Raw genomic sequence first — 27,336 nt, forward strand, 5'->3', positions numbered from 1 at the left:
TATGGTTGGCGGGGTCCAAGACTGGACCAGCGTAGCGCCGAGGAACGGTAGTATCTTTGGCCCCCTCCCCACCAGGGGCCCCTTGTCCGGGTGGCTCGAGAAGCTGCATTTTTAGCTGTCCGCCCTGAAGGGCAGGGTCCCCTGTTTATCTCACAACGATGGAGCATCAGTGTCCAGATTTCAATTCACGGCTGTGCCATGTACAGTTGTGCTTACAATTCTTTTAGGACCTTGCAGCAGAGCAGAAGTTCGGTTCCCACTCCCTTTCGGATTGGGGCAGCTACCACGGCCTCTCAAGAGGACACACTCTGCAACTGAAATTCAGGCCTTTAGGCCGCTGGAGATCTTTGGCTTATCGCTTATGTCCGGCCTCAATTTTCGCTGTAACTTTGTTCTTTTATAGTTCCGGTGGCCTCATTGCTACCTAGTTTCTGGATGGTCGGCTACAGTATTGTTTACTGGGCTGGGCGCATTACGCTAAGAAGTCGGGCTGGGGATAACACCTTGGACTGGACAGCTCTCTGGACATTCACTGGCTGGCATGGCGCAGGCATGCGGTGGTCTTCTCTTGCTCTTCGAAGCCGCGGAACTCGGTGTTTCCAGTATGGCTTCTGTGACGCAATAGTTCTTCAGCTGGGGGAAAATGACATTCCTGCTTTCTCAAGGGAGTAGCATTGCAGGTTCTGCCATGAGGGATGACTTAAAGTTACTTCGCTACAAGATGCCACAGACTGCTGCTCTGGTCGAGCTTTCCTGCCAGGTTTTGAGGACTTGGAGGAACGCTGTGGTTCCGGCCAGAGTTAATAAAGCCAGGTCCAAGGTTTGTCGGTCTGGGCAGCCCGGCTGGTATTGAGCATGGGAGGGGATGTTATTCCCCATGTTGATTTGGTCCCATGCTCTGCCAAAGCGGTATTGCTTTTGCCCGACGGAGTCCACTGGACGGATCAGGGCCGTATTATTCTGCCGGTACCATGTCCGCCAGGCTCTGCTGGAGTGCAATTTCAAGGCCCGCGACTCGAGCTAAGCTGAAATCCGCCCCGCTCTTCGATGCAGTGACTTTGCTCTTACTGAGCTGTGAGACTCTTGGCCAGTTGAAGTTGGGGCGGGATTGCTGGTTTGACAGCTCGGTGCGCTTTAGGGCACAAGAGAACATCCTATTTGGGGAAGGCGGTGAAGCTTGTATGCCGGACCTTTCCTAACTTCAGGGGCCTCCATAGGAGGTCCGTGGGTGCTTACATGAGCTCTCGAAACAATAAGCCTGGGGGCTACGCTGATATTTCCGCCGCCCAGCAGGGAGGGGTGTACCAAATTGGGTTTTCGGCCCATGTGGTACCTAGTAACTTCCTGTTCTGTTCCCTCGGGGGATGTGCCGGACAGGGGTTCCTTGTCTGCTGGATGGGCCTTATAAATGTAGCCACGCCCCATAACCAGGTTCAGCGGTTTCACACCAGCTACAGGATGTGCTCTGTTATGCTCAGCTTCCAGCTTCAAGATTTCTTGTTATGCGGCAAAATAACCTTTGGGCTTCGCGCTCGCATTTCTATTCCAGACGCTGTGTTAGTGTTCTGGAATGAACGGAGCCTCCACACATCCCCATGCAATGAAAACCATAACACAATGATTTGGGTGGCAAGATATGTTGTAAACAACTTATGTGAAAAAGGCCATAGTGTTACTTCAGACTCAAACATTAATTATTGAAAATTTCACAGCTAGAATCAACTGACTATTGAGCATTTTCCAGGCTGTAACCTGGTAGTTTTGCTCCTAATGTTTCACCCGCATCTATGACTGTCATCTTCAAAAGCACGACATTGTGAGATGTGTTTATCTCTGTAGCACAGTGTGGAGTTAATGTGTGGTGTGTTTTGTCTTCCTCACAGGTGGGGTGAGGGGTGAGGTGCATTTGCAAAAGTGATAAAGTGTTTTTTTAAAAAAGATTTTATTTTTATAGATGTAAACAGATGTTAGGGGGAAGCTATCTAGGTGATTGAGAGGCATTCCCGGAACCATGTGCCAGCCTAAAATAACACATTGCTGCTATTGAGATATATGTAACCAGCCTGCTATATGTAACCACTGCCATCTGCGCATTCTTCCCTTGATCTTTGCTTTATGGCTTCACAGGCTCATAGACAACTAGGCTTCCCTTGATCCTCCCATCCTATGCAGGGACGTAGGTATAGATTTTTTTATGGGGGGATTCGGGGTGGGGCCACACCCCCACCCGCCCCAGGGGATGGCCACGCCTCCCTAAGCCCCGCCCCTGGCCTAGCGCTTATAAAAGCAGCTCTCTGAGGTCGGGGATGGCAGACTCCCCTGCCCTGCCCTCCCCTGCCCCTCCCCTCTGGGCTGAGGCATAGAGGGAAAATGGAGCCTGGTGCACAATCTCACCTTTGCTCCCCCCTCAAGTAGCCGCTGTGATGCTGGAATCCACCCCCCAAACAGCAGGCACGCCTTTGAATGGTGTTTAAACCAGGATCCACCTTAAAGTGGGAGAATCGTGGGTCCCAAGTTAAACAACATTGAAAGTGATGCTGCTTCGGGGTGGACATCCCCCACCCTGAAACGGCATCACTACTCTTCACTGTGGTGTAGTGGGTTAAGAGCAGGTGCATTCTCAAACGGGAGGAACCAGGTTTGATTCCCCTGCCAGCTCTGCCACTCTGAGCTGTGGAGGTTGTTATCTGTAGTCTTCAGATTAGCCCGTGCACTCCCCACACATGCTAGCTGGGTGACTCCATGGGCTAGTCACAGCTTTTCTTTGTGATTTCAGCCCTGCACCCACTTCACAGGGTGTTTGCTGTGAGGGGGGAAGGGCAAGGAGATTGTAAGCCCCTTTGAGTCTCCTACAGGAGAGAAAGGGGGGGATATAAATCCAAACTCTTCTTCTTCTTCTTCTGATTCAGATTCTCCCTTTAAATCCATGCCGAAAGTGACGTGGATTTAAAAGGAGACTCTGGGGATCTTTGGCGGGTAAATGCTGTCAGGGGTGCAATGGTTAGGTGCCTTGTATAATTAAACTTTCTCAGGGTATCTTTAGGAGTCTCTCCTAATGATACCACCCAGGCTTGGGGAAGTTATTCAGGGGGTCCAAAGCATGGACCCTCAAAAAAGTGTCTCCCATCTCCTGGGTTCCCATTGGAAAACAATGGGGAACAAGGGCAGACCCTTTGGGAGTCCATAGCTTTGGGACTCCCCGTAATTCTCAAACTTCACAAAACCTAGATTCTCCCTATGATCCCTTCTAGGTACAGTGAAGAGTTCAGGATGTCCAAAGTTATGGATCCGCAAAAGATGCAGCTATCTTCCATTAGCTCCCCATTGAAAACAATGGAGGATGGGGTAATTTTTTTTAAAGTCCATAGCTTTGGAATCCCCTGGAATTAAAATCTACAAAGCCTGGGTGGGATCACAGACTCTCCTGATGATACTTCCCAGGTTTGGTAAAGAATGGTTCAGGGGGTCCAAAGTTATGGACCCTCAAAGGTGGTAGTCCCCATCTTCTTCTATTAGTTCTATTGAAAACAATGGAGGAGCGGGGGTACTCCCTTGGGGAGTCCATAACTTTGGAACCCCCCTGAACCAAACTCCCTCACCAAACTCCAGGTAGTATCATCAGGAGAGTCCCCCAAACAATCCCTGAAAGTTTGGTGCTGCTAGCCCAAATAATGCGCCCCCCTGCAGGCTGTAAAACCGAAAGAGCAACAAATTGCTTTTAAAACCCGCACAAAATCGGGTGGAAGTGGTTTCTCTGGACATGAATGGGGGGGGTTTTCAAACCCGAGAAACCCCCCCCTTACCTACGTGCATGATCCTATGTGAACAATGTTGCTTTCGTTATCTTGTGGGGTAGGAACCCAGGTGGCTTTCTCTTGCTATCTGCTCGAGATCTCAGGGTGCTGTAGCTCCAAAGATGGTTTTTCACAAATTCTTGGGAAATTGGGAAGGGGCTCACTTTAGGGATAAAGGGGACTGTGAATGCCAACTTCGGCAGAATTGGCTTTGCTTGTGCGGTACTTTGATGCCTGCTTGATAAATGCTACTGATCAATACTTCAGAGTCTGTTTGTTGGCTAAAGGATCCCAGCCCTAACAACAAAACAGAAAAAACCCAAAGACAAAGAAAAGAATATACAGGTATAATGAACAATGATATAGTAAACAATAGACAATGTGTTGATAGCAGTTACAAACAGTAAATAGAGGTGTATATGAACTTTAAATAGTAATTACCATAATGAAAACATAAATCATGATACCCTATGTAGTATTTGATAAACCTGATGTTGATATTAAATGTTATTAAATGTATATTTAATTATAATAAAATGTATATTTAATTATAATAAAATAGAATTGATAAATAGTATGCGGTGTTGATTGCTGTTGTAAATTTCTAAAAACACTTCCCAAATATTGAAAATTAAATTGACATATTATTATCATCTATTCTTAATGTATTTAAATCCCCCCTTTTGACATTTTTACAGTACAACATTTCAAGATAATTATTTATATAAATATAATTTCAACAGTCTCCTTTTCAGCTCACTATTTTTAGGTATAATGTAAATAATATGCTTTCCACATATCTTGAAATTCTTTAATTGGTATTTATTCACATAATTTATTAGTTTTGGTGTTACTGCATTTTTAGCTAGTTTGCTTCTCAGGTCCTCTCGTCATGGACACTCTTCTGCTTTCCATTTTGTTGCAACTTTAACTCTGGCTGTCGTTATCATTTATCTAAACAATTCTTACATCATTTATTTTACAATTCTTCTTTTTTGGCAGATTGCCTAATAGCATGCTCTTGGCTTCCATAGAAAATTTAATTTTGGGAATTTTCTGAATTTTGGCATGTATTTCTTAACTCATTTTTTGTCTTTTTCCATGTCCACCACATACGATCAAAAGTGCCATCCACTTCTTTGCATTTCCAACATTTCCCTTTATGGTTCTTGTCCATTTTTAAATATCCTTTGAAGTAATATACGACCGATAAAACATCTTGTACTGATTTTCTCTTTATGTTTGGCTGTAAATTGTATATCTTTTGTCCAGAAGGTTTCCCATTGTTAGAGAGATAGTTCTTCCTCAAATGTTGTGTCATCTAACCATACACGTTTTAGCTTGTTTTGTATCTTTGTCAGGTTGCAGCTTGTAAATTTATCCTAATAGATGTTATTTTTTATGCTCACCACCTTTTCAAATTCAGTAGGCTCCCTTATTACAGTTCTTACTGAATGAGTGTCCTTAATCTTGAAAGTAGCTGAAAATATAGTAGCCATGGTACTTTTTTGTCTTCACCTATCTTCTTTTGCCTTGAGAGTTTCTTCTTGAGAGTTTGTCATATGTTATAAAAACATTATTTTTTCTCATATTTTTATCATAGTATGCCTCTATGAGAATCATTAATGGGGACAATTCTTTTTCAAGTGGATTCCCAAATTCTAAATACCTCTTATTACATGGTCACTATTTTGCATTATATTTTTATCTGATTTTTAGTCCATTGGTAGTTGTGTAAACCTTCTTTCAAATGTGCCATTTCGAATTTTATCACTCTTTGATCTTGGTTTTTAATCTAATGCACAATCCAAACCAGACCAGCTTCTTGATAATCTAGTTTAATATTAAGTACTGCTAGTCCTCCTCTCTTTTCCCCATTTTGTAACACTTTGATGATTCCTGGCATTTTGCCATTCCATGTGAAGTTTTTAATCTGTTTCTGCCATTCCTTCAAGGTATTTTAGGATTCAGTCCAGTTTTGATGGTATTATTGAGACTACTATACATCTAATTCAGGTTTTGTACTTAGACTGGAATTCAGCTGCCTTTCACAATAATTCATACCCTGCAACTGAATGTTACTTTATTGGAAAATAAAGTCCAAAACAAGTACCTGATCCAGAGTCTCATGATGTTTAATATAGTTCTGCAGCAGGTAATCTGTGAGCTCCCAAAGGCACCTGGTGGGCCACTGCGAGTAGCAGAATGCTGGACTAGATGGACTCTGGTCTGATCCAGCAGGCTAGTTCTTATGTTCTTATGTTCTTAATCTGCAAACAGATTCTGTATCTCCTTATCAGTTATCTACAATATATGTGTATATTGGCCTCCCTTTTTTTCTGCTTTCTGTATTAAGGACCTGCTCATTTTGGTGGCTACAGTGAGACTTAAACCTGGGACTTGACAGGTTATTCTGTCAGCCACCCTACTACAAAAAAGGAAATTCTAAGGAACTGTTGAGAAAGTTCTGATATTATCGAGGATGTGTTTATAGACTATATAATAGCTGTAGTGAATTCTACAGTGTTGACTACTTTTTTCTTTTCTTTCTTTCAGGCCCCCCTGTAAGTACCAACACTCATGTCTGTGCGTGGTGTGAAGAATGCATCAAATGGTAAAATGACTGGACGCCTTGAAGTGGGAGGGAAAAGTTCTGAAAAGTCAGAATATGGTCAGCCTCCTCAGTGGGATGAAGGTCATTTGTGTTTTTAAAAAATGCTAGTCAAAATCATAGACTAAAAAGTACCAACTCACCTCTTATGTCTCCTGTTTCACTTCTTTAGCATTTGTTTATTATCAGTATAAATGCTGTGTTGTATGAATAGACCAAACAATCTGATAAGCCCCTAAAGTTAACTAGGAACTATTTATTACTCGGCTGTTCAGAAGATCTGTGTCAAAAACTTAGACTGGTGCAATAGACATTCTCACACACCTCATCTCTGTATCTCACTTACACCTTGTCCTTGAGATGATGATCCAGAATGAACTTCTACCTAAGTTCTGCTGCCTTTTTGTAGAATTCAAGTGTTGTCATAAAACTGCATGAAGCCTTTTGTTGTAAAGTGCTACTGCTGAAAACTGCAGTAAGACAATGTTAATTATTTATTTAGATATTCCCCCAGCAACCATCTATGATGGAATGAGGATTCAAACCTGGGTATCTCAGATCCTAGTCTGGCACTCTAAGCAATACCCAGCCCTGGCTAGATTATTATTATAGAGACTATGCACATGACCCAAATGACACACTTCTTGTCCAAAGGCATACATTTATTTCTTTCAGTCTCAAATATACTGATTCAGTGCATGATGTCTGCAAACCCCAAGACACTTCAATCTAGCTCATTCTAATTTATAGTTTTCCTGACATTTCCTTGTAGGTAGAGTCAGAGGTGTAGCTCCAAGGGGACCGGGGGGGGGACGCACCGGGCATGCGCCCCTGTGGGAGTGTGGTGAGGGCGTTCTGTAGGCATGGTGGTGGCACGGTGGGGGCGTTCCAGGGCAGGATGAGGGCGTTTGGAGGCGGAATGGGGGGAGAGGACACACCATGCACCGGGTGCTTTCCCCCCTTGCTACTCTGGGTAGAGTTGCCAGCTCTGGATTGGGAAATACCTGGAGATTTGGGAGTGCAGCCTAATGAACATGGGGATTGAGGTGGGAGGGACTTCAATGGTGTATAGTGCCATAGAGTCCATCTTTCAAAGTGGCCCTTTTCTCCAGGTGTACTGATCTCTATTGCCTCAAAATCAGTTGTGATCTCAGGAGATTTTCAACCACCACCTGGAGGTTGGCAACTCCTACTTGTATATGAGAAACAGCAAACAACCTTAGCAGTCACTAAACAAACAGTTGTGGTGTTTGCCTGTAAGAGGGTTAGATCTCGATGGGCAAGACCTTTGAGTAAAAAAATAGTAAGATAAGTAAATCTCCCTGACATATTAGCACCCCACAACCACTGGGTTGGGGGAGGGGGAGGCATTTTAATCATGTGATCCTCCAATCTGTTAAGACAATATGTATCCATAATGGATTTACATATTCATAATGGATTATCCAATTCATGAACGTATTGATTATCTGGCAGGAAGGGAAAAATGCTACAGTTGAGTGAAACCTCATGAGGCAATTGCTGTCAGAAGCTTGCCACAAAGAGCATAACCTTACTATTTGCTGCTAAGAGCGTTCTTTTTTATTATCTGTTATTATTATTTACAAGATTTATTTTGCTTTGGTTGAGCATGGCTGGATTATCTTCTTGGCTGGCTGTTGCTGGAGCCTGAACTGACTGATATATGGCATTTACTTTTCCTGGGTTGAGAACCAATTGATTTTATGTTATGTTCCCTTTAATAAATCAAGTAACTGTAAGTAGAATACTTCTAATTGGTACTGGTATTGTTCTGTTGTCTGATGACTTACAACACCCTCCCAACTTCCACATAAAATTTCTGGCTATGCACCTGTAGTGAAATGCAACAGAAACCACTGTATCAAGGCTGCTTACACAAATATATCAGAAAGGCAAAAGTGTTTTAATAAATACAAATAAAGTGCAAAATAGTGCCCAACAAAGCAAAAGCACAAATGTATCTACAGAAACACAATGGCATACATATATCTGTGTCTCTATATCAGCAATAAGCTGTCAACCAGTCATACACTACATCTCAAAATGCTGTATATTCAGTGGTGTGATTCCAATAATTTAACAACCTGTTCCAAAAGGACTCAGTGGTGGGATTACAACCATTCTCTGAACTAGAACAAAAATTAGCTACCGGTTCTACTGAACTGGTGTGAATAGACTGAATCCCACCACTGTGTACATTATTTGTTATGTAGGTATTTCTCAAAAGTTCTTTCTTATAACTGGAGAGTAGCTGAAGAATCGAATCTTTCAATTTAAGGAAGAAACAGCCAATTGACATTTCTTTCACATAGATTCTTATATGTGTTGTTAGCAACCCCGTGTTAGATTTATGCGCCTAAGCCTGATAGGGGAATATTCCAGTTCCAGTTCAATCTGTATTATACCCCTATATGAGAGTATAGCTTTACAAATGGAATGGAAGGAGATTACAAAAATGCTGATTTATCATGAACTGCATTCTTCATGTGGTTGCTACCCAGGTGTTTAATTTCTCTACAAGCCTTCCTTAAATTGAAAGAATGGATTCTTCAACTGCTCTCCACCTATAAGAAAGAACTTTTTGGAAACACCTACTTAACAAGTACTATGTAGCATTGGAGGGTTGGATACTCTTTTGAACTGTTCGGAATAATTCCATACCCATTACAAGACTTTGGGACATAGTGTATGATTGACTGACAGCTTGTTGCTGATATAGAGACATAGATATATGTATGTCATTGTGCTTCTTGGAGATATATTTGCACTATTGCTTTGTTGGGCACTATTTTACACTCCACTATTTATTTGTATTTATCAAAACACTTTCACCTTGCTGATATATTTGTGTAAGCAACCTTGATACTGTGGTTCCTGTTGTATTTTGTTGCTGTGTGCCTGTAGTGTCTGGACATCTGAAATGTTTTTGGATAACAAATGTGCTGGTTGTTTCTCAGTCCACTAATTTTAACAGGAGGCAAATGATTAAAAAAGATGATGACCTACCTGACTACTATGCCAGTTTTCAGGAGTAGTTGGTTATCTGTATTCCAAAACTGAAGTACTAAGACCTCTCTATCAATGTCAGTCAGAACCATACTCTGAAGGGGCCTCATTTAAGCCAACCTCCTTCCACAGCAGAATTCTCTGGACTCAAATCATAAGTGACATCCATTTTTTAAGCTCACGTTTACTTATCTCCATAAGGACAAATATTGTTCAGTCAAGTATGAAGCTCTGTGACCTGGGTTGTAAAGAGTGTTGTTTTGGATTATAGGCTGAGTTTGCCAAAAAGCAGATATGCATGGATGTGGTATTTTTAACAATTTTGCTTTCCAATGTCCACAGAAGTTGCCTCTGGTGGTGACCTCTCATGCTATTGCTGCAGTTTTGTTCTGATAACATCATCCATTGTGGTGTACGAAGACTGGGACAAGATGCTGTATTATTACATATCTTGATTGCTCCCTGATACTTCCTCAGCATGTGTTCTGCCTAAAGAGGAATTGGGCTCGCAGCATATTTCAACATCTGGTCCTTTTGAAACACTGCAGCATATTTGACAAACAAGTTGTCCCCTAATCAAAGCATCGTGCCATGTTTTCTTTAACTAATGCACTGTGTGTGCTCACTGAAGTTTCCTTTTCGATAATAAACCTATGTGGTTTCTTTATTTGTTTAGAAGATTTTTACTGTACCATATATGGTGCTCAAGCTGACCTACAAAATTTGTCGAGGACATACCAAACTAACAATACACACCAAAAGCCAGTAGACAGATGTTTCAGTGTCCTCGCTGTAGTCCTCAACATTTTCTTGCCACCTGGGGCATATCTGTCAGAAACGGTGCCCCGGGCAAGCATTATAACTTGCCCTATCCCCCAAACTCCACACAGAGATCAGGAGCAGGCATGACTGTTTGCATCTGCACCAAGCTTTAAACTGCAGGCCTTAAACTGCTGCCCTCCCCTCCCAGCTCCACCTGACCTTCGGAAGTGCAGCTTGGGAGTGGAGCCAGCAAGACCCAATGCTCAGTTGAATGCTTGGGTCTGTCTGGCTAGGTTGAGCTTTAACTGCTGACTCAAAGCCTGCAGTTGAAAGCTCAACCCAGCTAGGGTGACCATAGTATCAGGCTGAGCAAACAGTTTGGCCAGCTCCAGCTTTATACTTCGGGCTCCCCCTCAGGCTCAACCTGACCACAGGTGGAGCTTGAGGGCGGCGGGCAGAGCCAACAGTATAAAGCTGGAGCCACTCAGGCTGAGTGCTCAGTTTGATGCTGGGCTCAGCCTGGCTAATTCAAGTCCGGCCTCGAACAGGCTCACCCTGCCTCTCAACTCCATGTGGAGGTTGGGGGTGGAGTGAGCCCAGGTGAATGTTGGCTGGGTTCAGCATTCAACTGTGCACCTGCCCCCATGTGGTGTTCGGGGGCAGGATAGCAGTCACTCCCAGATGCTGTGGGCACGGGCTGGTGCCCCTTGAGGATCAGTGCCTGGGACACGTGCTCTGCCTTGTCACCTCCCTAGATACTCCTCTGCCTGCCACCAGTACTCTGATTGTTGTCCCTCCTTCAAGTTATGGTGACATTGCAAGAAAGAACTTTCACTTCCAGAAAGAGTTTGTCAAGCTAACATTCAGCAGCCAGATATTCTCATTATCTGTGGTAAGTGGGACTTCTTGGAAGCTGGAAAGAGGAAAGTTTGGTCCAGATCCTGTGGAATGTACCTGTCTGTTTTTTTCTAGAATACTAATGCCACTTGTTCTCGGTCAGAGTCACACTTGTAGATAATACAGCAGAGATGGACATTTGCTGAGAGAGGTATATGGTGGCACTCAATGAGCTACTTATCAAGTTTTAACCCCATGAGACAGCTGTCATGTGCTACTGTCAAACTATTGGTCCATTTAACACAGTGCAGTTGACTATGACTGGTATCAACTCCTCCAGCAATTCCTAACTTTGCTGTCCATGAATATTTAATTTGAGATGCCAGAGACTGTATCTAGCACCTTCTACATGCAAAGTATGAGCTCTGCTATCACTGGAGAATATCATTCTCCATGTTCAAAACTGAATGAACTGGTATGTATTTATTGTTTCTGTGTGCCAGTCCAGTCCCCAGTTTCTGTGCCAATGATTCCTTTCCTGTTTTTCTTTCAGGGTCCCACTGGAAGACCTGGACTTCCGGTAAATAGAAGCTTTTGCTCCTTTTTTTTGGAGTTTTCCCCCCTGTTGGTTACAATTGGGGAAACAGACCAAAATGTTTTGAGCACTGGGAAAGAAATTTTTAAAATGTATATATATTTCAATTGGAAGTTTGCAAACTAGCTGATTATCAAAAAGGTCCTAGGTATAGAGTATTCCAGGATGCTCCCGCATGTGAGATCACATTTCTTTTAATAGTTACCTTTCATTCCACTGAAAGTGCTTAATATGTGGTTCACCAGGACACATTACATTTCCCCAGTGGGGTAAATAGTGGCAGTCTGGGGCTTACAGTGCAGAGAAGACTAAAGCCCCCTCTCCTTGAATGTCTTGGTCCTTATTGAGTCCATATATGCCTGAGAAGCATGGAAGTCCAGACCATGGCTCTCAACCCAACCTGGGGACATAGCTGGGGAAAATGTGTTGTGTAGTAAGGTTCAGATACGGGTACTCTAGGAGACACTTAGCTTCTCACCATTTTATTTATTTATTTATGGGTTTTGTATACCGCCCTACCCCCGGAGTGCTCTGGGCGGTGCACAACATAATTTCCTCACACAGCATATACAAACAAAACCCCATTAAAATTAAATTAAATTAAAACACAGCGGTAATTAACAAAGATGGCGTCAGCAATAAACCCCAATTAAAACCCTCCCAGAGAGGGGGGAAACAGAGCAGAGAAGTGGGTCTCCTAGATGGCAAAGGAACTCCAAGTCGGAGGAATAGAAGGGGCACTTCAATCAGCAGCTGGACACTCCAAAAACCCAGTTGAACAACTCAGTCTTACAGGCCCTGGGGAATTCACCAAGATCCCGCAGGGCCCAAACAGCTGGAGGGAGAGTGTTCCACCAGGCAGGGGCCAAGGCTGAGAAGGCCCTGGCCCGAGTGGAGGCCAACCGCATCATTGAGGGTCCAGGAACCACCAGCAAATTGGCCTTTGTCGAGCGCAGAGGCCGAGTAGGGACATATGGGGTAATGCAGTCCCATTACCAGACTGACTTGTGGGTAGGCACAACTATAATCTTTCTATTCCATGGGATTTGATATGGAATACACAGCCAAACTATTCAGTCCTCTATGGAATGAAGGTTCTGATTAACTAGATTTTGTCATGGTTTGGGATCAATTTATCTTGTAGCATAAAATTCCTCCAACCATTAATTTTGTGGCTTGGCTTTAGCCAAAATCAAGCAGCTGGATGTGCAGTAACAGAGGAGAGATGCACTTCCATTTCACATTGAGATACTATTGACACAGCAAGCTGCCAGTCAAATTTCTAAGGCGGTTAAGATTATAAAACAATAAGACTTTTCCTAGTCTATAAAAATATGGTAGTTAAAATATATCAGTAGATTGAATAGCGGACCATTTGCCAGAAATGTGTCACATGTGGCCTCATGCTTCCTCCTGAGAGTCCACCTTATTCCTTAATGGTAACAGAATTGTTTGTTCACCAGTCTTCCTCCCCCCCCCACCCCCAGCATAAAGATGAGGACTGAAGAAATTGTGCTTTATCAGGCAGCCCTCTTACCCGCATTCACACACATACACACTGTACTTATTACACAGCAAAGTTGTGTGTGTGTGTCTGTTAAACCAGCCTTAAAACAAAGGCTGTTTTTACAGTCACTCATGGGTGTACTTAGCGGGAAAGAGGATGTGGGGTCATTTGTGTTTCCTTTCACTCATCCCTGGCCATCTTCCAAGAAGCCCAAGAACAACAACCCAATATTCTATTGCAAGAAAACTGCAGCTGGAGCCAATGATTTGCACCGCCACAGGCAGTCACTGATATCTGCAGGGGTGGCTGTGCCTGTACTGACTTGACCACCTTAAGCCTTATTATGGAGGGATAAATGTCCCTGCCATCCCATCTGTGTCCAGCTGGTGATGTTAGGCAGAATGGAGTAAACTACTATTGCCACCTGTGGAGCAGCAGCTGAAAGCTAGGGGAGTGCTTGTGCCCTTAGCAGTGAACATCTGTTGGAGGCAGCCAAGCTGCCGGTGGACATGCAGCACTGTGCAGAATGTACCTTTGTAGGGTGTACTACTGGCCATTCCCTGGAGGCATTCTTCTGTCCTAATGTGGAAGATACCACCTTACTTGATCTGAGCATGTGTCCCCCAAGAAGAGTGCAGAGCTCCTCTCCTTTGCAGTCGCAGCTCAACAGTGGTAGCCATTTTCTACTTTGTGCCTCACTTCAATGAGTGCCGCTGCTGAAAACAAACTGCAGACAGACAATCCTTGGATCTTTTTCTGTGCTTACTCTCTCTCCTGATGTCTACTGACCATGTGCTCTTCATCAATGTTAACTGCCACCTTTGCACATGTCTGGAATCAGACTGGATCATGAAACCTCTTTTTGGATGGCCACAGCCTTCCATTCCATTCCTAGTTTCCCTTGAACAACAAAAGGATTTCATTACTGTTCCTTGGTATCTTGGGACAGGCTGCATTCTTTCCCTACCCCCACCCTGAGATTATATGAATAATCCTATTATCACAGATTAACAATGAAACCAACGAGGTGCTTGGTACATAAGATTTGTAAACACACACCTAATTCTAATCTAAATGGATATCAAGTGTTGTCATGAAGAGGGTTTTTTATACTCTGTGATACATTTCCCCCCTAATTACAAAGCTGCATACGTTGGACATTAGTTTATAGTTTTCTCAAGGACACCTAAGAATCGCAGTTCTATATCAAGCCGCTACTGTTTTTAATGTAAGGAAATGCCAGTTTCCCTTTTCTCATAGTAGAACGAGTGATTGTGCTGAACAGTGGGCTGATGAGAGAGAGAATTCATTTCTGGTGACATTTTGGTGTTGGATATGATGTCTAGTTCTATTCTCACTTGCTCTTTTTTTTTAAACTCAGGAATCCATACCTGAGCTCAGAGTAGACATGCAGCCATCCAAAGCAAAATCTTGTGTGTGTAAAAAGCTCCTTTTTACACGTGTGTTGTTGAGGAAAGTATCAAGAAAACCTTCTCATTTATATCAGCATGCACAGATTATGAGGAGTGCATGTGCTTGGTATCTCTGGACCACAGTACGAATTGTCCAGTGAGAAGATGCCTTTATGCTGATTTCTTGAGTCTAATTGATATTACGCCTCATGCATTCCAGGATCTATCTAGAGTGACTAAATCCAGGGTAGTTCATCTTAAATAACTGGTGGGATTTAAAATTAATCTCTTGAAACCCTAGAGCAAATTGCTTTCAGGTAGCCAGTTTTGGAACTGCGTTGAAAAGGCTTAGACAGATTAAGAGGGGTTTAGCTGAGATATAGAGGTAATCATGGTCACTTTGGGATGAAACATCCCTTTGATGTGACTTACAAATACAAATGAATTCAGGTTTTTGCACTCATTCCTAAATGGGGGATGAAACAAATAATCAGAGTCCTCTTAAATATGTTATTTCAAGCTGTTTGGGGATATGTTCCTTAGAAACATGGTAGACAGCCAGGTAGACAAACAGTACTGACATTAAGCTATGTGAACTGTGCCAGCACACAGTGAGGGATGTAAGCATGACTCACTGAGTGTGTTTTTTGGAATCACATTGTAGATATCCCGCTCTCTTAAGCATCTACTACTTATCCTTAACACTATGGGCAGGGCTATGTATATGACATGATTCTGCGAGAGCGTATAATGTGACATTTGGTGTGTACTTTAGTTTCTTGATATTCTCTGGTTTCATTTTCTTTAAAAGAGGTATGTTTCTAAATTGTTGCCAAAAATACATTTAAATGTCTGTGTGAGCAACGCTTGCTGAAATCACAAATTACAGGAGTGCTGAATAAACTTTGCATTGGTCACGGGCAGGGTAACCATGTCCTGGTTAGCTCCCTAAAAATTATGCAAAATAGTTTTTTAAAAAAGCAGAATGGCAGCCCCATCCAACCCCAGAGATGGAGGGTTGCAGCACCAATGTGGTGCCACTCGGCTGCCTCCAAGAAGGCTTTTCGGTGGCACAGGAAACCGGAAAATGCCCTAAAACCACCCAACTCCACCCCCCATAGGGCATACAGGGCATACACCACCAAACAGGTGGCTTCAGTTTGAGGGCTGGGGTGCCGTGCTCCTGCCCCTCATTTCAGGTGGCAGCCAACGAATGTTGGCTTCACCCCCAGGAATGGTCTGCCCCCATGCTTGTGTCCAAGTGGGACGCCAGTGCAGCCCTGCTGCAGCCCAGATTTCCAGGTGTTGCAGTGGAAGGCTGAAGGATGACCAGCTGCTGGCCTGTTTGCCCCATCCACGGGGGTAAGTGCCCTGGGGAGGGCAAACACTCCAGCACAGGGTCCTGCTGCTCACTGAAGCCCATTGGATAAGTCTATTCATTATCTAAATTTGCATCATTTATATAGAATGCCAAATTTAGCTTTTGGGGGAGGAAACCATTGTATTTATGTTATTGCTGGATTGGCTCTGATTTTGTAATGCTGTGCCTCTAAGTGTCTTTAGGCAGCCTCCCCGCCTATTATCATCATGCAATCGTGACAATTTGGCTATTTGACAAAAAGGTCTAACAGGTTACTGATTGGTCAGGTATCAATGACAAGGCCATTAAGTATAGCACCAATCCCATCAGGATTTCTCAAACTGTTCTTAGATTTCTGATGACATATGGTTTAAAAAACACAGACTTTATAAGTAAAACACAAGTGCAGGTAGGCAAGGTAGCCTTCCAACGTTCAACAGTGTTTTCCCACTTACTAATTTTATAATACTTATCTCCACATTAAGTGATTTCTACATTCCTTAGTAGGATCTTGATATCCTGAGTGAAAATGAGCAGTGATTCCCTGAACAGTACTAATACAAGGGTTCTTAAGGTGCAGGCAAGGGATTATCTGCAGTCTCAGGTGTGCTTTTCAGGTAACCCCTTCATGTCATGATGAAGATTTTAAATAGGAATGTTGAACGTTCCCATTTAAGCAAACTGACATCTAAAATGCAACACAGTTTAAGAATATCTGAAATGCGTATGCCAGAAACCAGAATTTGTAAACGGAATACTGAAAACAATAACTGCCATATACAAGGCAATTATACCAAATGTCTATGGAGTATGCTATTGTATAATTATGACACAGTCTGTTAGCATGAGCTTCTTCATAAATCACAGGCACAGCTGTATTTGCATGATCATAGACATGTTCAGAAATGCATACAAATACACACACATGCAAATACTTAAATATGAGACCATGTTAGCAGTTTGTACTCTGCCTGATTTAAAACACCCTTTAACTTCAAAGGATTCCATAAAGAATTCCATAAAATGCATAAACCCCAACATAGTCACATATAAAAGAATGATATATTCAGCTTCATAAAGCTACAAATGGAAGTTCATTTGTGTCGCTTTATCACAATCCATACAGTGATTTCCAATTGCCCTTTGATTTTGCATTAATTGTTAGGGAGACACAGGCGCCATGGGGATCCGTGGACGACCGGTGAGTTTGAAATCTCTCACACCTACCTGGCACAACTGCATCCAAACCCTCTGCTATTTGTGGTCCCTTTGGGTGGTGATACATTCAATATTTTCAGGGGTATTACAATACTGGTTCCATTTAAGGGATATGGTTTAGCTTTGGGGGGGGGAAAGAAAGCAGCTATTTTAAAAATACTGTTTTAATTGCTGAGATCTACTTTGCAAGAGAGAAAAGGAACTCAATGACTAAACATTTCTCTTGCATATAAAATGTGGGTGTCCCTAATTAGTTCACAAATAAAATGAATATGAAACTTTTAAACAAAGAAATGCAGTGATATACAGCACATGGAAGTGCCCTGGTCTGTTTTAAGGAGTACATATCCAACCAAGTTTTTGATGGGAACAAAAACATCCATGACAGCAGATAGCTGTTTCTAAAATATATTAATCTCTTAATGAAGAGGGGAAAGGATGTATAAGAAATACAGAGATCAAACAGATACCTTTTGCCTGACAATAATCCACATTTGAATGGGACAAAATAACAGTATTGAATGGGACAAAATAACAAAATTTTAATATTACACATTTCAACCAATAATCAGTACTGTGAAGGAGGGTTGGAAACTACCTGTTCTATTGTTATATCACCTCTCAAAGATGCCTCTGCAACCTGCTCTTCAGCTGCTTCTTCCCTGTGCTTTCTTGATTTTCATATACATGTTGACTCCAAAGTCCCTAACATGGCAGCGCCACTGGGTTTCTTCTTGGGGGTGAGCTCTGATGCCTTCCTATAATTAAGAAATTATGCTATAAGAATGGGGTTGCATTTATCAGACCAAGCTCAGTTTTCCCCCCATTTGTTATCTGCCACTGTACAAGTGCATGAACCGGGAGATCTATGTCCAGTGAAATATGTAGTGACGTAATGCTATTGCAAAATAGCCTGCCAGCTGCTTTTGCTGTCTGCATTTATATTATTGAAATTGACTGCAGTGAACCCCTTGCACATGCAATTGGATGCACTGCAGGCAACAACCGGCTAATGATGTTCTTGATTTCAACTTTTAATCTCAAGTGCTGATGCCCAAGTTAACAAAATGGTTTGTCCAAGCCATCACCCATGAACAAATGAAGCAGGCTGACGATGTGCAGCGTTCAAATTTTTTGCCATCAAGTCACATATGACTTATGACAACCCCCTAGTGGGTTTTCACAGCAAGAGAAGTCCCAAGATGGTTTGCTATTGCCTGCCTCTGTGTCATGACCCTGGTATTCCTTCCATCCAAATATTTGCCAGCATCAACCTTGCTTAGCTTCTGACAAGATCAGGCTAGCCTGGGATATCCAGGCCAGGGCCCATCCAAATTAGTTCTCAGTAAAAAATAAAAGAGTGATAAACTGCCATGTATAAGATGCTAGAAAATAATGTCCCTTTGTTTCAGTGTTAGAAAATAACTCAAGATAACATTTATTTTCCCCCTGGTAGGCCATGATTGTGATATAACCACCATTTGTTGGTTTGGTATGAAATACCCCTCTAACTTAATATGTTTGGCAGAATATGACTTACTAGTAACATTCAGTACGGCACTATTAAGATTCAGTGCAAGGCATTCTGAATAGTGCTACATTAGATCATATTGCCCCAAACATATGAAGTTAGAGCGCCATTCCATACCAAATCACCAAATGGTGTTGTCATCACAGTCATGGATTTTGTTGAATTTTTCCAGTATTATTCTGATATGTATCTACACCCAACATTTGAAAGTGAATCTATCTCTGTGGGCAATATCGCAGTGCTCTTTCTTGTTGCTTCAGAATAAGAGCTACTCTACCTACAATAGTCTCCGTAGGCCTTGTTTTGAAGATCAAAATCTTGTTCAGAAATGTAGAATGCGGAATACTGATATTATGACCAAACGCTGAAGACATTTCCAAATTTTCAGGAATTTTTACGGATCACTGTAGGGATTTTAGTGTGTGCGTGTATGCGCATGCACACACACATGCACATTTCACTTTCAACTGAGAGCTGAGTTGGAGAGAGAAAGGGGGATGAGAGAGCATTATTACTGGTTGATTCTGGCATGACAATATGGGAGAGCTGTGCTGTACTGGTGGAGTGGGATTAGGTTTCAGAGTGAAAAGACTGGGAGTGTCAAAACTAGTCTATCTGAGTTAAAGCTCAGTGTGAGCATGCCAGAATATGTTAGGGCTTATTTGTGAAAAGTGATAGAGTCAAAGCACTGTGATTGAGTATGCAGAGAAAATCAGAGCCTCAGTAAACTGTTAGACAAAATAAAGACCGAGAATCTGAGAGAAAGAGAGAAGCTGTCAGAAAGTATCAGAGTGAATTTGTGTTGAGTGAAGTCCTCAAAGTATATGTTGCCTCTGATTTTATTTTATTTTGTAAATATTTTTCTTGAAACCTTGAAGTTATCTATCATTTATAAATAAAATCTTACTTTGTCTGAAGAAATCTTGGATCCCATCCTATTTTCCTTAGGATCATGTAGGCCATCTGTGTTGGTTTGTTTTTTAAATTTATATTCCTGGTGGCAGTTACCATATGAAGAAGAATTAAGGAGACAAATAGTAGTTGACACTTAATTATATATTTATTTAAAAAGAAAAAAAGAATGGATGTTGCATTTGGTGACCACGGGCAGGATGGTCACCATAGTCTTATCTTAAAATATTGATTATAGATACACTTCAGCATGTGAAGTAATACGGCGTAGCCTTACCAAAGTCCATCACGGTGCCATTATGTTGACTTGACATGGAAAACCCATGAAAGCATTTTTAAATGACCAACTGATCTATTATAGTGCAGCATTTTAAAAACTCTATACTCTATAATGATTCCAATAAAGGTGTGTGTGTATGTGTATGTATGTGTGTGTGCTGTGAAGTCCCAACTGACTTACAGTGACCTTGTATGGTTTTCAAGGCAAGAGTCATTTGGAGGTGTTTGTCGTTGCTTGCCTATTTCCTTTGTATGTTTGCCAACCACCTGGAAAGTCATGAGAAATTTAATGTCCAGATAGTTGTTTGTGATAAGGAAAAGGAAGGTCCCCCTCATAAGTATAAGGTGAAGATTCCTAATGAGTGTGATTTTTAAAAAATAAAATTGCGTATATCTTTATATCAATGTGAATAAAGGCATACAGTATCAGTCGCCCTGTGCTGAGTTCTGGGCCCCAGAATTTAAGGATGATGTTGACAAATTGGCGAGAATTTGCAGCTTAGTTACAATTTCTTTTTAGAAAGCCAAGGCTTTTGAAAAAAAAAGTCTGAGGGATCCCAAATATGTGGAAGGTTGTCAAAGAGACAGTAAAAGTTACCACATCCACTGAGAGCAGTAGTTTTAAATTAAAGGGCAGTGGCTTTAAATTGTTTGTTAGTAAAAAGCCATAAGTATACAAGCAAATCAGCAACAGAGCAAGTACAGCTGTGGTCTCTATCCTTGAAAGAAAAGCACAACAGTTTTTGTTCTTAGGTCCCATTTTAGCTTTTCACAGATTGAGGAATGGAGTGTCCTATTGATCAGCCACAAAATTCAGATTTATGTACATTTGTTATGTCCAGTGTCCTCTTTTTGTGCAGACCTTTGTCCTCTGCTGATAAAGGAGGCTGCTCCTTCTGAGATAGTTCTTTCAGTATTACAGAATTGTGCAGAGCCAAAGGAAAATACTATTATTCTGAGGTGTTGCTAACTCTGTGTCTCATGATGCCATGCTACAAGAATTATTTCAGCCAGAGAATGTTCAAGGCTCTACCACTGAGCAATAGCTCCTTTTGTTTAAGTGCTAGTGATTAGCACATGTACAGCTAAAACTTTCTAGGAATGCATGTTTGAGATAGTTTAGAATGTATCTATCTGAGTGGGTAAAACTGCAATCTAGTAGGATGTAATTCCATCTCTTTGCAAGTCATAGTAGTCACTAGAGGAGCCCCATACAGAAGCTGCTCCACTAGAGGATACATCACAGGAGAGGTTCTGCTCTCACCATGCTTGTGCCAGTCTATAACAGATGGCATGGAGAGCTACCCAACCAAGAGTATCCCCGCTTTGCCTGATGAGAGTTCTGAAAGAGAGAGAATAGTACAAGGAATGACAGTCAAATACTCAAGAAAGGCTTGGCTGGACTCCTTTGCCTGTTGTTTAGCTCCACTTTTATCTGTACTTAGGCTGTTTCCGCATGGGCCAAAAAAGCCAGTAAAACAACAGTAGAAACAGCGTTGTGGGCAGGGAGTTCACACAGCTACCGATGCAGAAACGATGCAGCAATGCTCCAGCGGCCCCACAACGGTGTATTCGAAAACTGCTCAACGAGCGAGTCTTTTAAAAAAAACAGTGCTCTGCAGCCAGCATTGTGCGAAGCACCCACCAAGATTTGGTGTCACAGAGCCCGCCCCCCCTCACAATGGAGGCCCACACTGGCCAATCCTGGTGCTGAATGCCTGTGACATCTACCCTGGGGAAAAAAGAACGCAGTTTGCAAAGCGCAGCTGTGCGAAGCACCGTGGTTAGCTGATGTGCTACCTGTCTATGGAGTGCTCACCCATGCGAACGCTCTGTTGCTGCAGCATTGCCAATAACACCGATGGCACAACGCTGTAATTGGCTGTGCAGAAACGGCCCTAGTGAATCATTTGGGAGGAAGAGGAGGAAAATGCTAAGCAGATAGATAAGGAGAGCTGAACAGTGGATGAAGAAAGGAGGCCTGTGGCTCCCTTTTGTGTTTGAATGGACACGTTTCCAACTTTCTCTGCTTATTGTTGAGTGAGCCTTCAGAAGTCTGCATAGGTTGAGCTGGGTGCTGAAGCTCAAAACAGAATACTCTGACAGCATCCATCTCTTACTACAGAGTCTATAAACCTGTTTTTGCTTATAATACCAACACTTATGCCACAATACATGATAATCAAGGAGGTGTGTTTATCAATGAGACTGCAGTTATTGTGGGCTGTGTTACTTTGTCTAAGCAGGACTTTTATCATAGGACAACCTTATTGTAGGTGACAATCTTGTACTGGTGTCTGTTGTAATAAGCAACATTTCCCATTCCATTATCTAAGGTTCTCCCCCTAAAACCCTCGTATCATTCAGTTTATATTCTGAGTTCCCTCTTTTTAGGTAGAGATAGACCCTGTGCTTGATATAAATCTAGACCTGGTAGGATATGTGAAATTTGCCACAAAAGTAAAAGAGCTATAAATAATTATATAGGGACATAGGTTCATATCCATAACATGGGATCCATAACATAAGATCTTAAGCTAATGGATTCTACATTTTTTTTACTTATAAGGCTTTGCAAAAATTTCCTGATAATCTTTTGGAAGCCTCATTGATTTCATATGATTTCACTAGAAATTCTGTAGATGTTTTATGTGAGGAAAACCCTCCAAATTCACTGCAAATTTTGGTCTTCAAAAGTTTCTGTTGAGCAGTCAACCTTCATTTCAGTTCAAAGTTCCTGAATTCCATCTGTTATAATGGCAAGGATTGATGACTTGGTCACATTCTCAGTGGATGCCAAGGCCCCATTTCATTTAGTGCTGTAACAAGCAGTGCTATTGTTTCTTTTTAAAAAAGTTTCATGTAAGCCTGTATGGACTGCTGGCAGTAATAAAACTAATAGCACAATTCTAAGAAGAGTTACACCCTTATAAATGCATGGAAGTCAATGGTCTTAGAAGGATGTAGTTGTACTTTGGATTGCACTCTAGGCTGGTGAAGTGGACATGTCCATCTGCTTCAAGTACAGGAACTGAAGTTTTTCTCAAACCCATGATTTTCATTTATTTAAATCTGTATAGTTAAAACACATTCATCTCACTGTCCTGTTGGCATCCCAAAGGGATGTCTTTATTTTGATGATTACTATGGCAGTGATGGAAAGCTTAGACCCTTTCCGCACGGGGCCAAAAACAGCGGCCCAGGGACGGAAAAACACCGGTCCCTGGGCCGTCCTGTGCAGCCCTGAGCGGTGTGAAGGCACCGCTTTCCCGTCCCCCCCTCACCTCGTCCTCCAGCGTCGGTCTGGAGGGCTGCTGAGACCCGCCCACACTGCCCTCCAACCCCTGGAGCCGCCTCTTCTGTGCTGGCCTCTGTGCGGAGCCGCCTCTTCTGTGCTGGCCTCTGTGGGGGCCACTCGCACGCTCCCGTGCGAACGGCCCCCTCCCCTCCACCAGCATAATTCCTGCCGGTGGAGGAGCGCCCTTTCCGCTGTGCGGAAAGGGCCTTAGTTTGAGCAAGACCATCAGAACTGACCTTATCAAAATCATTCTGAATAGCTGTGGCTCTATAGATCCTTTTTAGATGGGTTGCTGCTTCTGCATCAGTGACTTATGAGCTCAAGTTCAGACCGGCTTAGCTAACCCTGTGAGCTTATTGCTAATGCTTACCATTTATTTTGCCATTGTTGAATTTAAGAGTTGGTTCTTAGCATCAGCTGCAACTGCTGCCTTCCTCAGTTTACGCATTCTGCCTAGAGTAGACAAACCAAAGATCAGATTTCAGGTAAAGGAAGACTCCCCTTTGAATGCTCTCACCATCACCACCCCCAACAAGATCCATCACTACCCCTGTGAGAAGCCCTAATACATAAGGGAGAAGGGTAAGCTGTATCCCATCTCTTAGATGTGATAGTTTTCTATGTACGGCAAGAATTTTTTAAAATACTGGGAGCAGTCAATCATGCAATTCATACCTGCAATTCTGATCTTCAGTCTAAAGTTGGTGTATTCCATGAACAATCTTTGTGTTTCCTACAAATTCTTTCTGCTTCATGTGGCAGCAATACAGAATGCCAAAAGGAGGGAATCAGAAAGCGAGGTCACCTTTCTCTGTGCTTGTGTGTGAGCATTAAAGAGAGCATGTTTAAAGTGGGAGGGAAGTTTCCATTTGTGTGCATTTGTATTGTTTGGGGGCTTAGTGTGCCTTAACAGTGACTCCTGTGTTTGTGTCTCTCTTTCTCTCCCCCTACACACTCTTGCATGTGGCTGCGACTGCTGTCAATGGTGGCCCAGGGACTAAAGGGGCAACTTGGAGAGAAGGTGAGTCAGCTCTTTTCAGCTCACTGCTTATCAAGTACGGCTTTCATCTTACAAAAACTACCCTGTCATTATGGATTAAATTGCTGCATAGTGACAAACCTAGCGCCACCCTTTGCCCTGAAGAATAGGTTGCCAATTGGTTGGTTTTAAACCCGTTCCCAGTGCCTTTCCCTGTGTTGCTTCAAAACACACACGCCCTTCTGTCCTCCATGGTAGCCAGGGGCTAATTTTAGAGGTACATACTTTACACAAATTAATATTTGCAAATGAGCAATGTCTGGACGGGGTTTTCCACTTTTGTGGATAGACCCCACACACATTTGAAGGCTGACGGGTTTTGATTTGTTTACTGTAATTTATACTAACATTGCTGAAACGTATTTATAGGGCTGGCCAAGCAAACTCCACATCTGCCGCTGGACCTTCCTGGCATTTTTGGGAGCTGCTTTCTTATTCATTGCTGACAGCTGTGCTTGGTGTGGCCAGGAAACCTACATGTGGAAAAGTGGTTAACTGCACCAGCTGTGTCCTGGACAGCTCCGTCCAGATGCTGGTTATTGGGCTGTGTCCATTGTTCCCTGATTGCAGACCTTGGTTCAGTCCCTTTATAATCTAAGGGGAAAGTCTCATAAAATTGCCGAGGAAAGCAGGTGGGAGGGGCAAGCACACCTCCCTCCCCATATGATGTGGTAGGGTTTTCTTTTTCCCCTGCTAAGAAAAAAAGTTACATCAGCTCTTTCCGTATTTGGACGGAGGAAAATAGTAGTCCCGAACATCCTGAAATGAAAGGATCAGATCTTTTATTTCTCTTTGCTCCCAAACAAAGCCCAGAGCTTCTCAGCGACGGCAGGAATAGTGCATGTTACTTGGCAGCACTGTGTTTTCAGAGGCTGTTAAATCTCATCAGAGAAAAGTAGGAAAATGTTTGTTACAGGGGCCTCCTGCAAGGGAATAACACAAAGCAGCTGATTATTTCTAGACCCAGCAAAGAAACAGACTTACAGCCCCATCTAAGATCCGGGCACCTGGCCATGGCACCGTAGCCACGCTCGGCCACTGCTCCCAAAGAGACTTCCCAGGGGCATGAGGAAGCTCAAAAATTAAAAATGCTTCTCTGCCACTCCATGGGACTTAATAGATTCATTCTACCCAAAAAGGTGTCTTAAGTCTCAATTCTTGGCCACCAGAACAACGGCCAAATGGCTGGGAGAGAGCCAACTAATATCGGCTCCTCCCTCCTATGCTGGCAGCGGTGGCAGGGGCACTGGGAAGGTGTTGCAGCATCTGCGCTGCATCTCAGCACTGGGGAGTGCTGCAGTGGCTGCATGCTAGCAGCTTCACCACTCTGCCGGGGTAAGTGCCCTGGGAAGGGTAAATCCCCTGGTGCTGCTGCACGCCACTTTCACCAGCAGATTTGCCCCCACCCCCGGATGGGGCTCTAAATGCGATATGCTCTGTAAGCCATTTCCCACAACGTGAGCATAGGTATTTTCAGATCATAGAAGTCAATAAGTGTAAAAGCTTTTTCCATGGTTGACCCTTTAGCATTTAGACATTTTTAATGAGCAATATATTTGGCCCATAGAAAAATCCAAAAGCAAAAGCCATGCATTTAAAAAACAACAACAACTGAAGACCAATTAAAACAACATCCAGTCTGATGAAGAATTCCAGAGAGCTTGAAAGTTTGTGTGGTTTTGTGCTGTTTTGGTTGATCTTAAAAGTTCTGCATTGTTTTCATTATTTGGTTTAAGTTTTTATGGGGGGGAGAGAGAGAACATTGGCGATTCATAGAATCTCCATAATAATGTGTTTATCTACCTACGTACATGGTGATTCATTATTAAAAGGGAGTCAAAGGAAGCACTCAGCTGGTTCCAGATTCACAGCCCAACCAGCACTGTGGAATTTCCAAAATTCAGCTCGTCTTCAGAAACAAAAAGTCTAAAAAGTACAAACTCCAGACTTACTGCCCAGCCCCAACGGAGCAGACAGGTGTGACTAACATTACTGATTCTCAGAACAGCAAGTGGCCATCAGAGGCCATAGGGTGAATCAGGCGCACAGAGTGGAGAGCAGCTTTGCATAATAGGTCTCAACAAGACTATACCATGGTGATGCTGGGAAGGGAATGTTTCACTCTAGGGAGCAGCAGTGGCGTAGTGGCTAAGATCAGTGGCTAAGAGCAGGAGCACTCTGATCTGGAGGAACCAGGTTTGATTCCCAGCTCTGCCGCTTGAGTTGTGGAGGCTTATCTGGGGAATTCAGATTAGCCTGTACACTCCCACACACGCCAGCTGGGTGACCTTGGGCTAGTCACAGCTTCTCGGAGCTCTCTCAACCCCACCTACCTCACAGGGTGTTTGTTGTGAGGGGGGAAGGGCAAGGAGATTGTAAGCCCCTTTGAGTCTCCTACAGGAGAGAAAGGGGGGATATAAATCCAAACTCTTCTTCTTCTTCTTCTTCTCTTTCTGCAACAATGATGCATCCTCAAAAGTGCTGTCCTAGATAGTCACCTAATGGGAAAACCTGCAATGAGTTTTACTGAAATCTGCCAGGAGTTGTTATAACCTCTTTGATGTCAGTAGCTATTATTACACTTGGTGATATAACAGCACAGCCTCCCATTCAGTGTTCCCCTTTACTACAGGCTAATCCGGTTAAATGCCTGGAATTGGCTTGCTACCGAACTGACCTCTGAGCAAAAGCAACTGCAGCGGGTGGTTTGGAGAGGGATTTTTTTTTGCTTGATTCCTTTATTATTCATATGATAGTGTGCAAGATATTTGCATGGAAATGGAAGCCATGCATAATAATGTACACATATTTACTAGAGGGATTAAGACTTCTTTAGACCTTTAATGAACATCACATGCAATTTATTATTTTTGGGAAATGTTATGATGTTTATTTTAGCATTATACAAATAGGCCACTTCCTAAATGAAGGATTATAAAGTAAACTGCTTGATCCAATTATATTGTGAAAGGCATTTAAAGAAATACACAAAAATAATTTCTAAAACACAAAAAATATTGAGGTTTTTGCCCAGTCCTTGGGCAAATAGGAATTTTATAGCAAATGTTGAAATACTGCTCTGAGAGAGAAAAAACAACAGACATACTGGATTTCTCCACGTTCTGTCAAAGGTTCAGGAGGTTTCAAGAAAGAA

General features: G+C 42.7%; 1 protein-coding gene across 6 annotated transcripts in view; it reads left to right on the plus strand.

The window, feature by feature from the left end:
* COL13A1 (collagen type XIII alpha 1 chain) overlaps nucleotides 1-27,336 on the plus strand; it is a 248,821-nt gene that overhangs the window by 84,729 nt on the left and 136,756 nt on the right. For all 6 annotated transcript variants that reach the window (XM_048505280.1, XM_048505279.1, XM_048505281.1 and 3 more), the window contains exons 3-5: nucleotides 6,351-6,358; nucleotides 11,585-11,611; nucleotides 24,138-24,164. In XM_048505280.1, the coding sequence (XP_048361237.1) occupies nucleotides 6,351-6,358; nucleotides 11,585-11,611; nucleotides 24,138-24,164 (62 nt within the window). The remainder of the gene's footprint in view (nucleotides 1-6,350; nucleotides 6,359-11,584; nucleotides 11,612-24,137; nucleotides 24,165-27,336) is intronic.

Source organism: Sphaerodactylus townsendi, linkage group LG08 (genome assembly GCF_021028975.2).
Source record: "Sphaerodactylus townsendi isolate TG3544 linkage group LG08, MPM_Stown_v2.3, whole genome shotgun sequence".
Taxonomy (NCBI): Eukaryota; Metazoa; Chordata; class Lepidosauria; order Squamata; family Sphaerodactylidae; genus Sphaerodactylus; species Sphaerodactylus townsendi.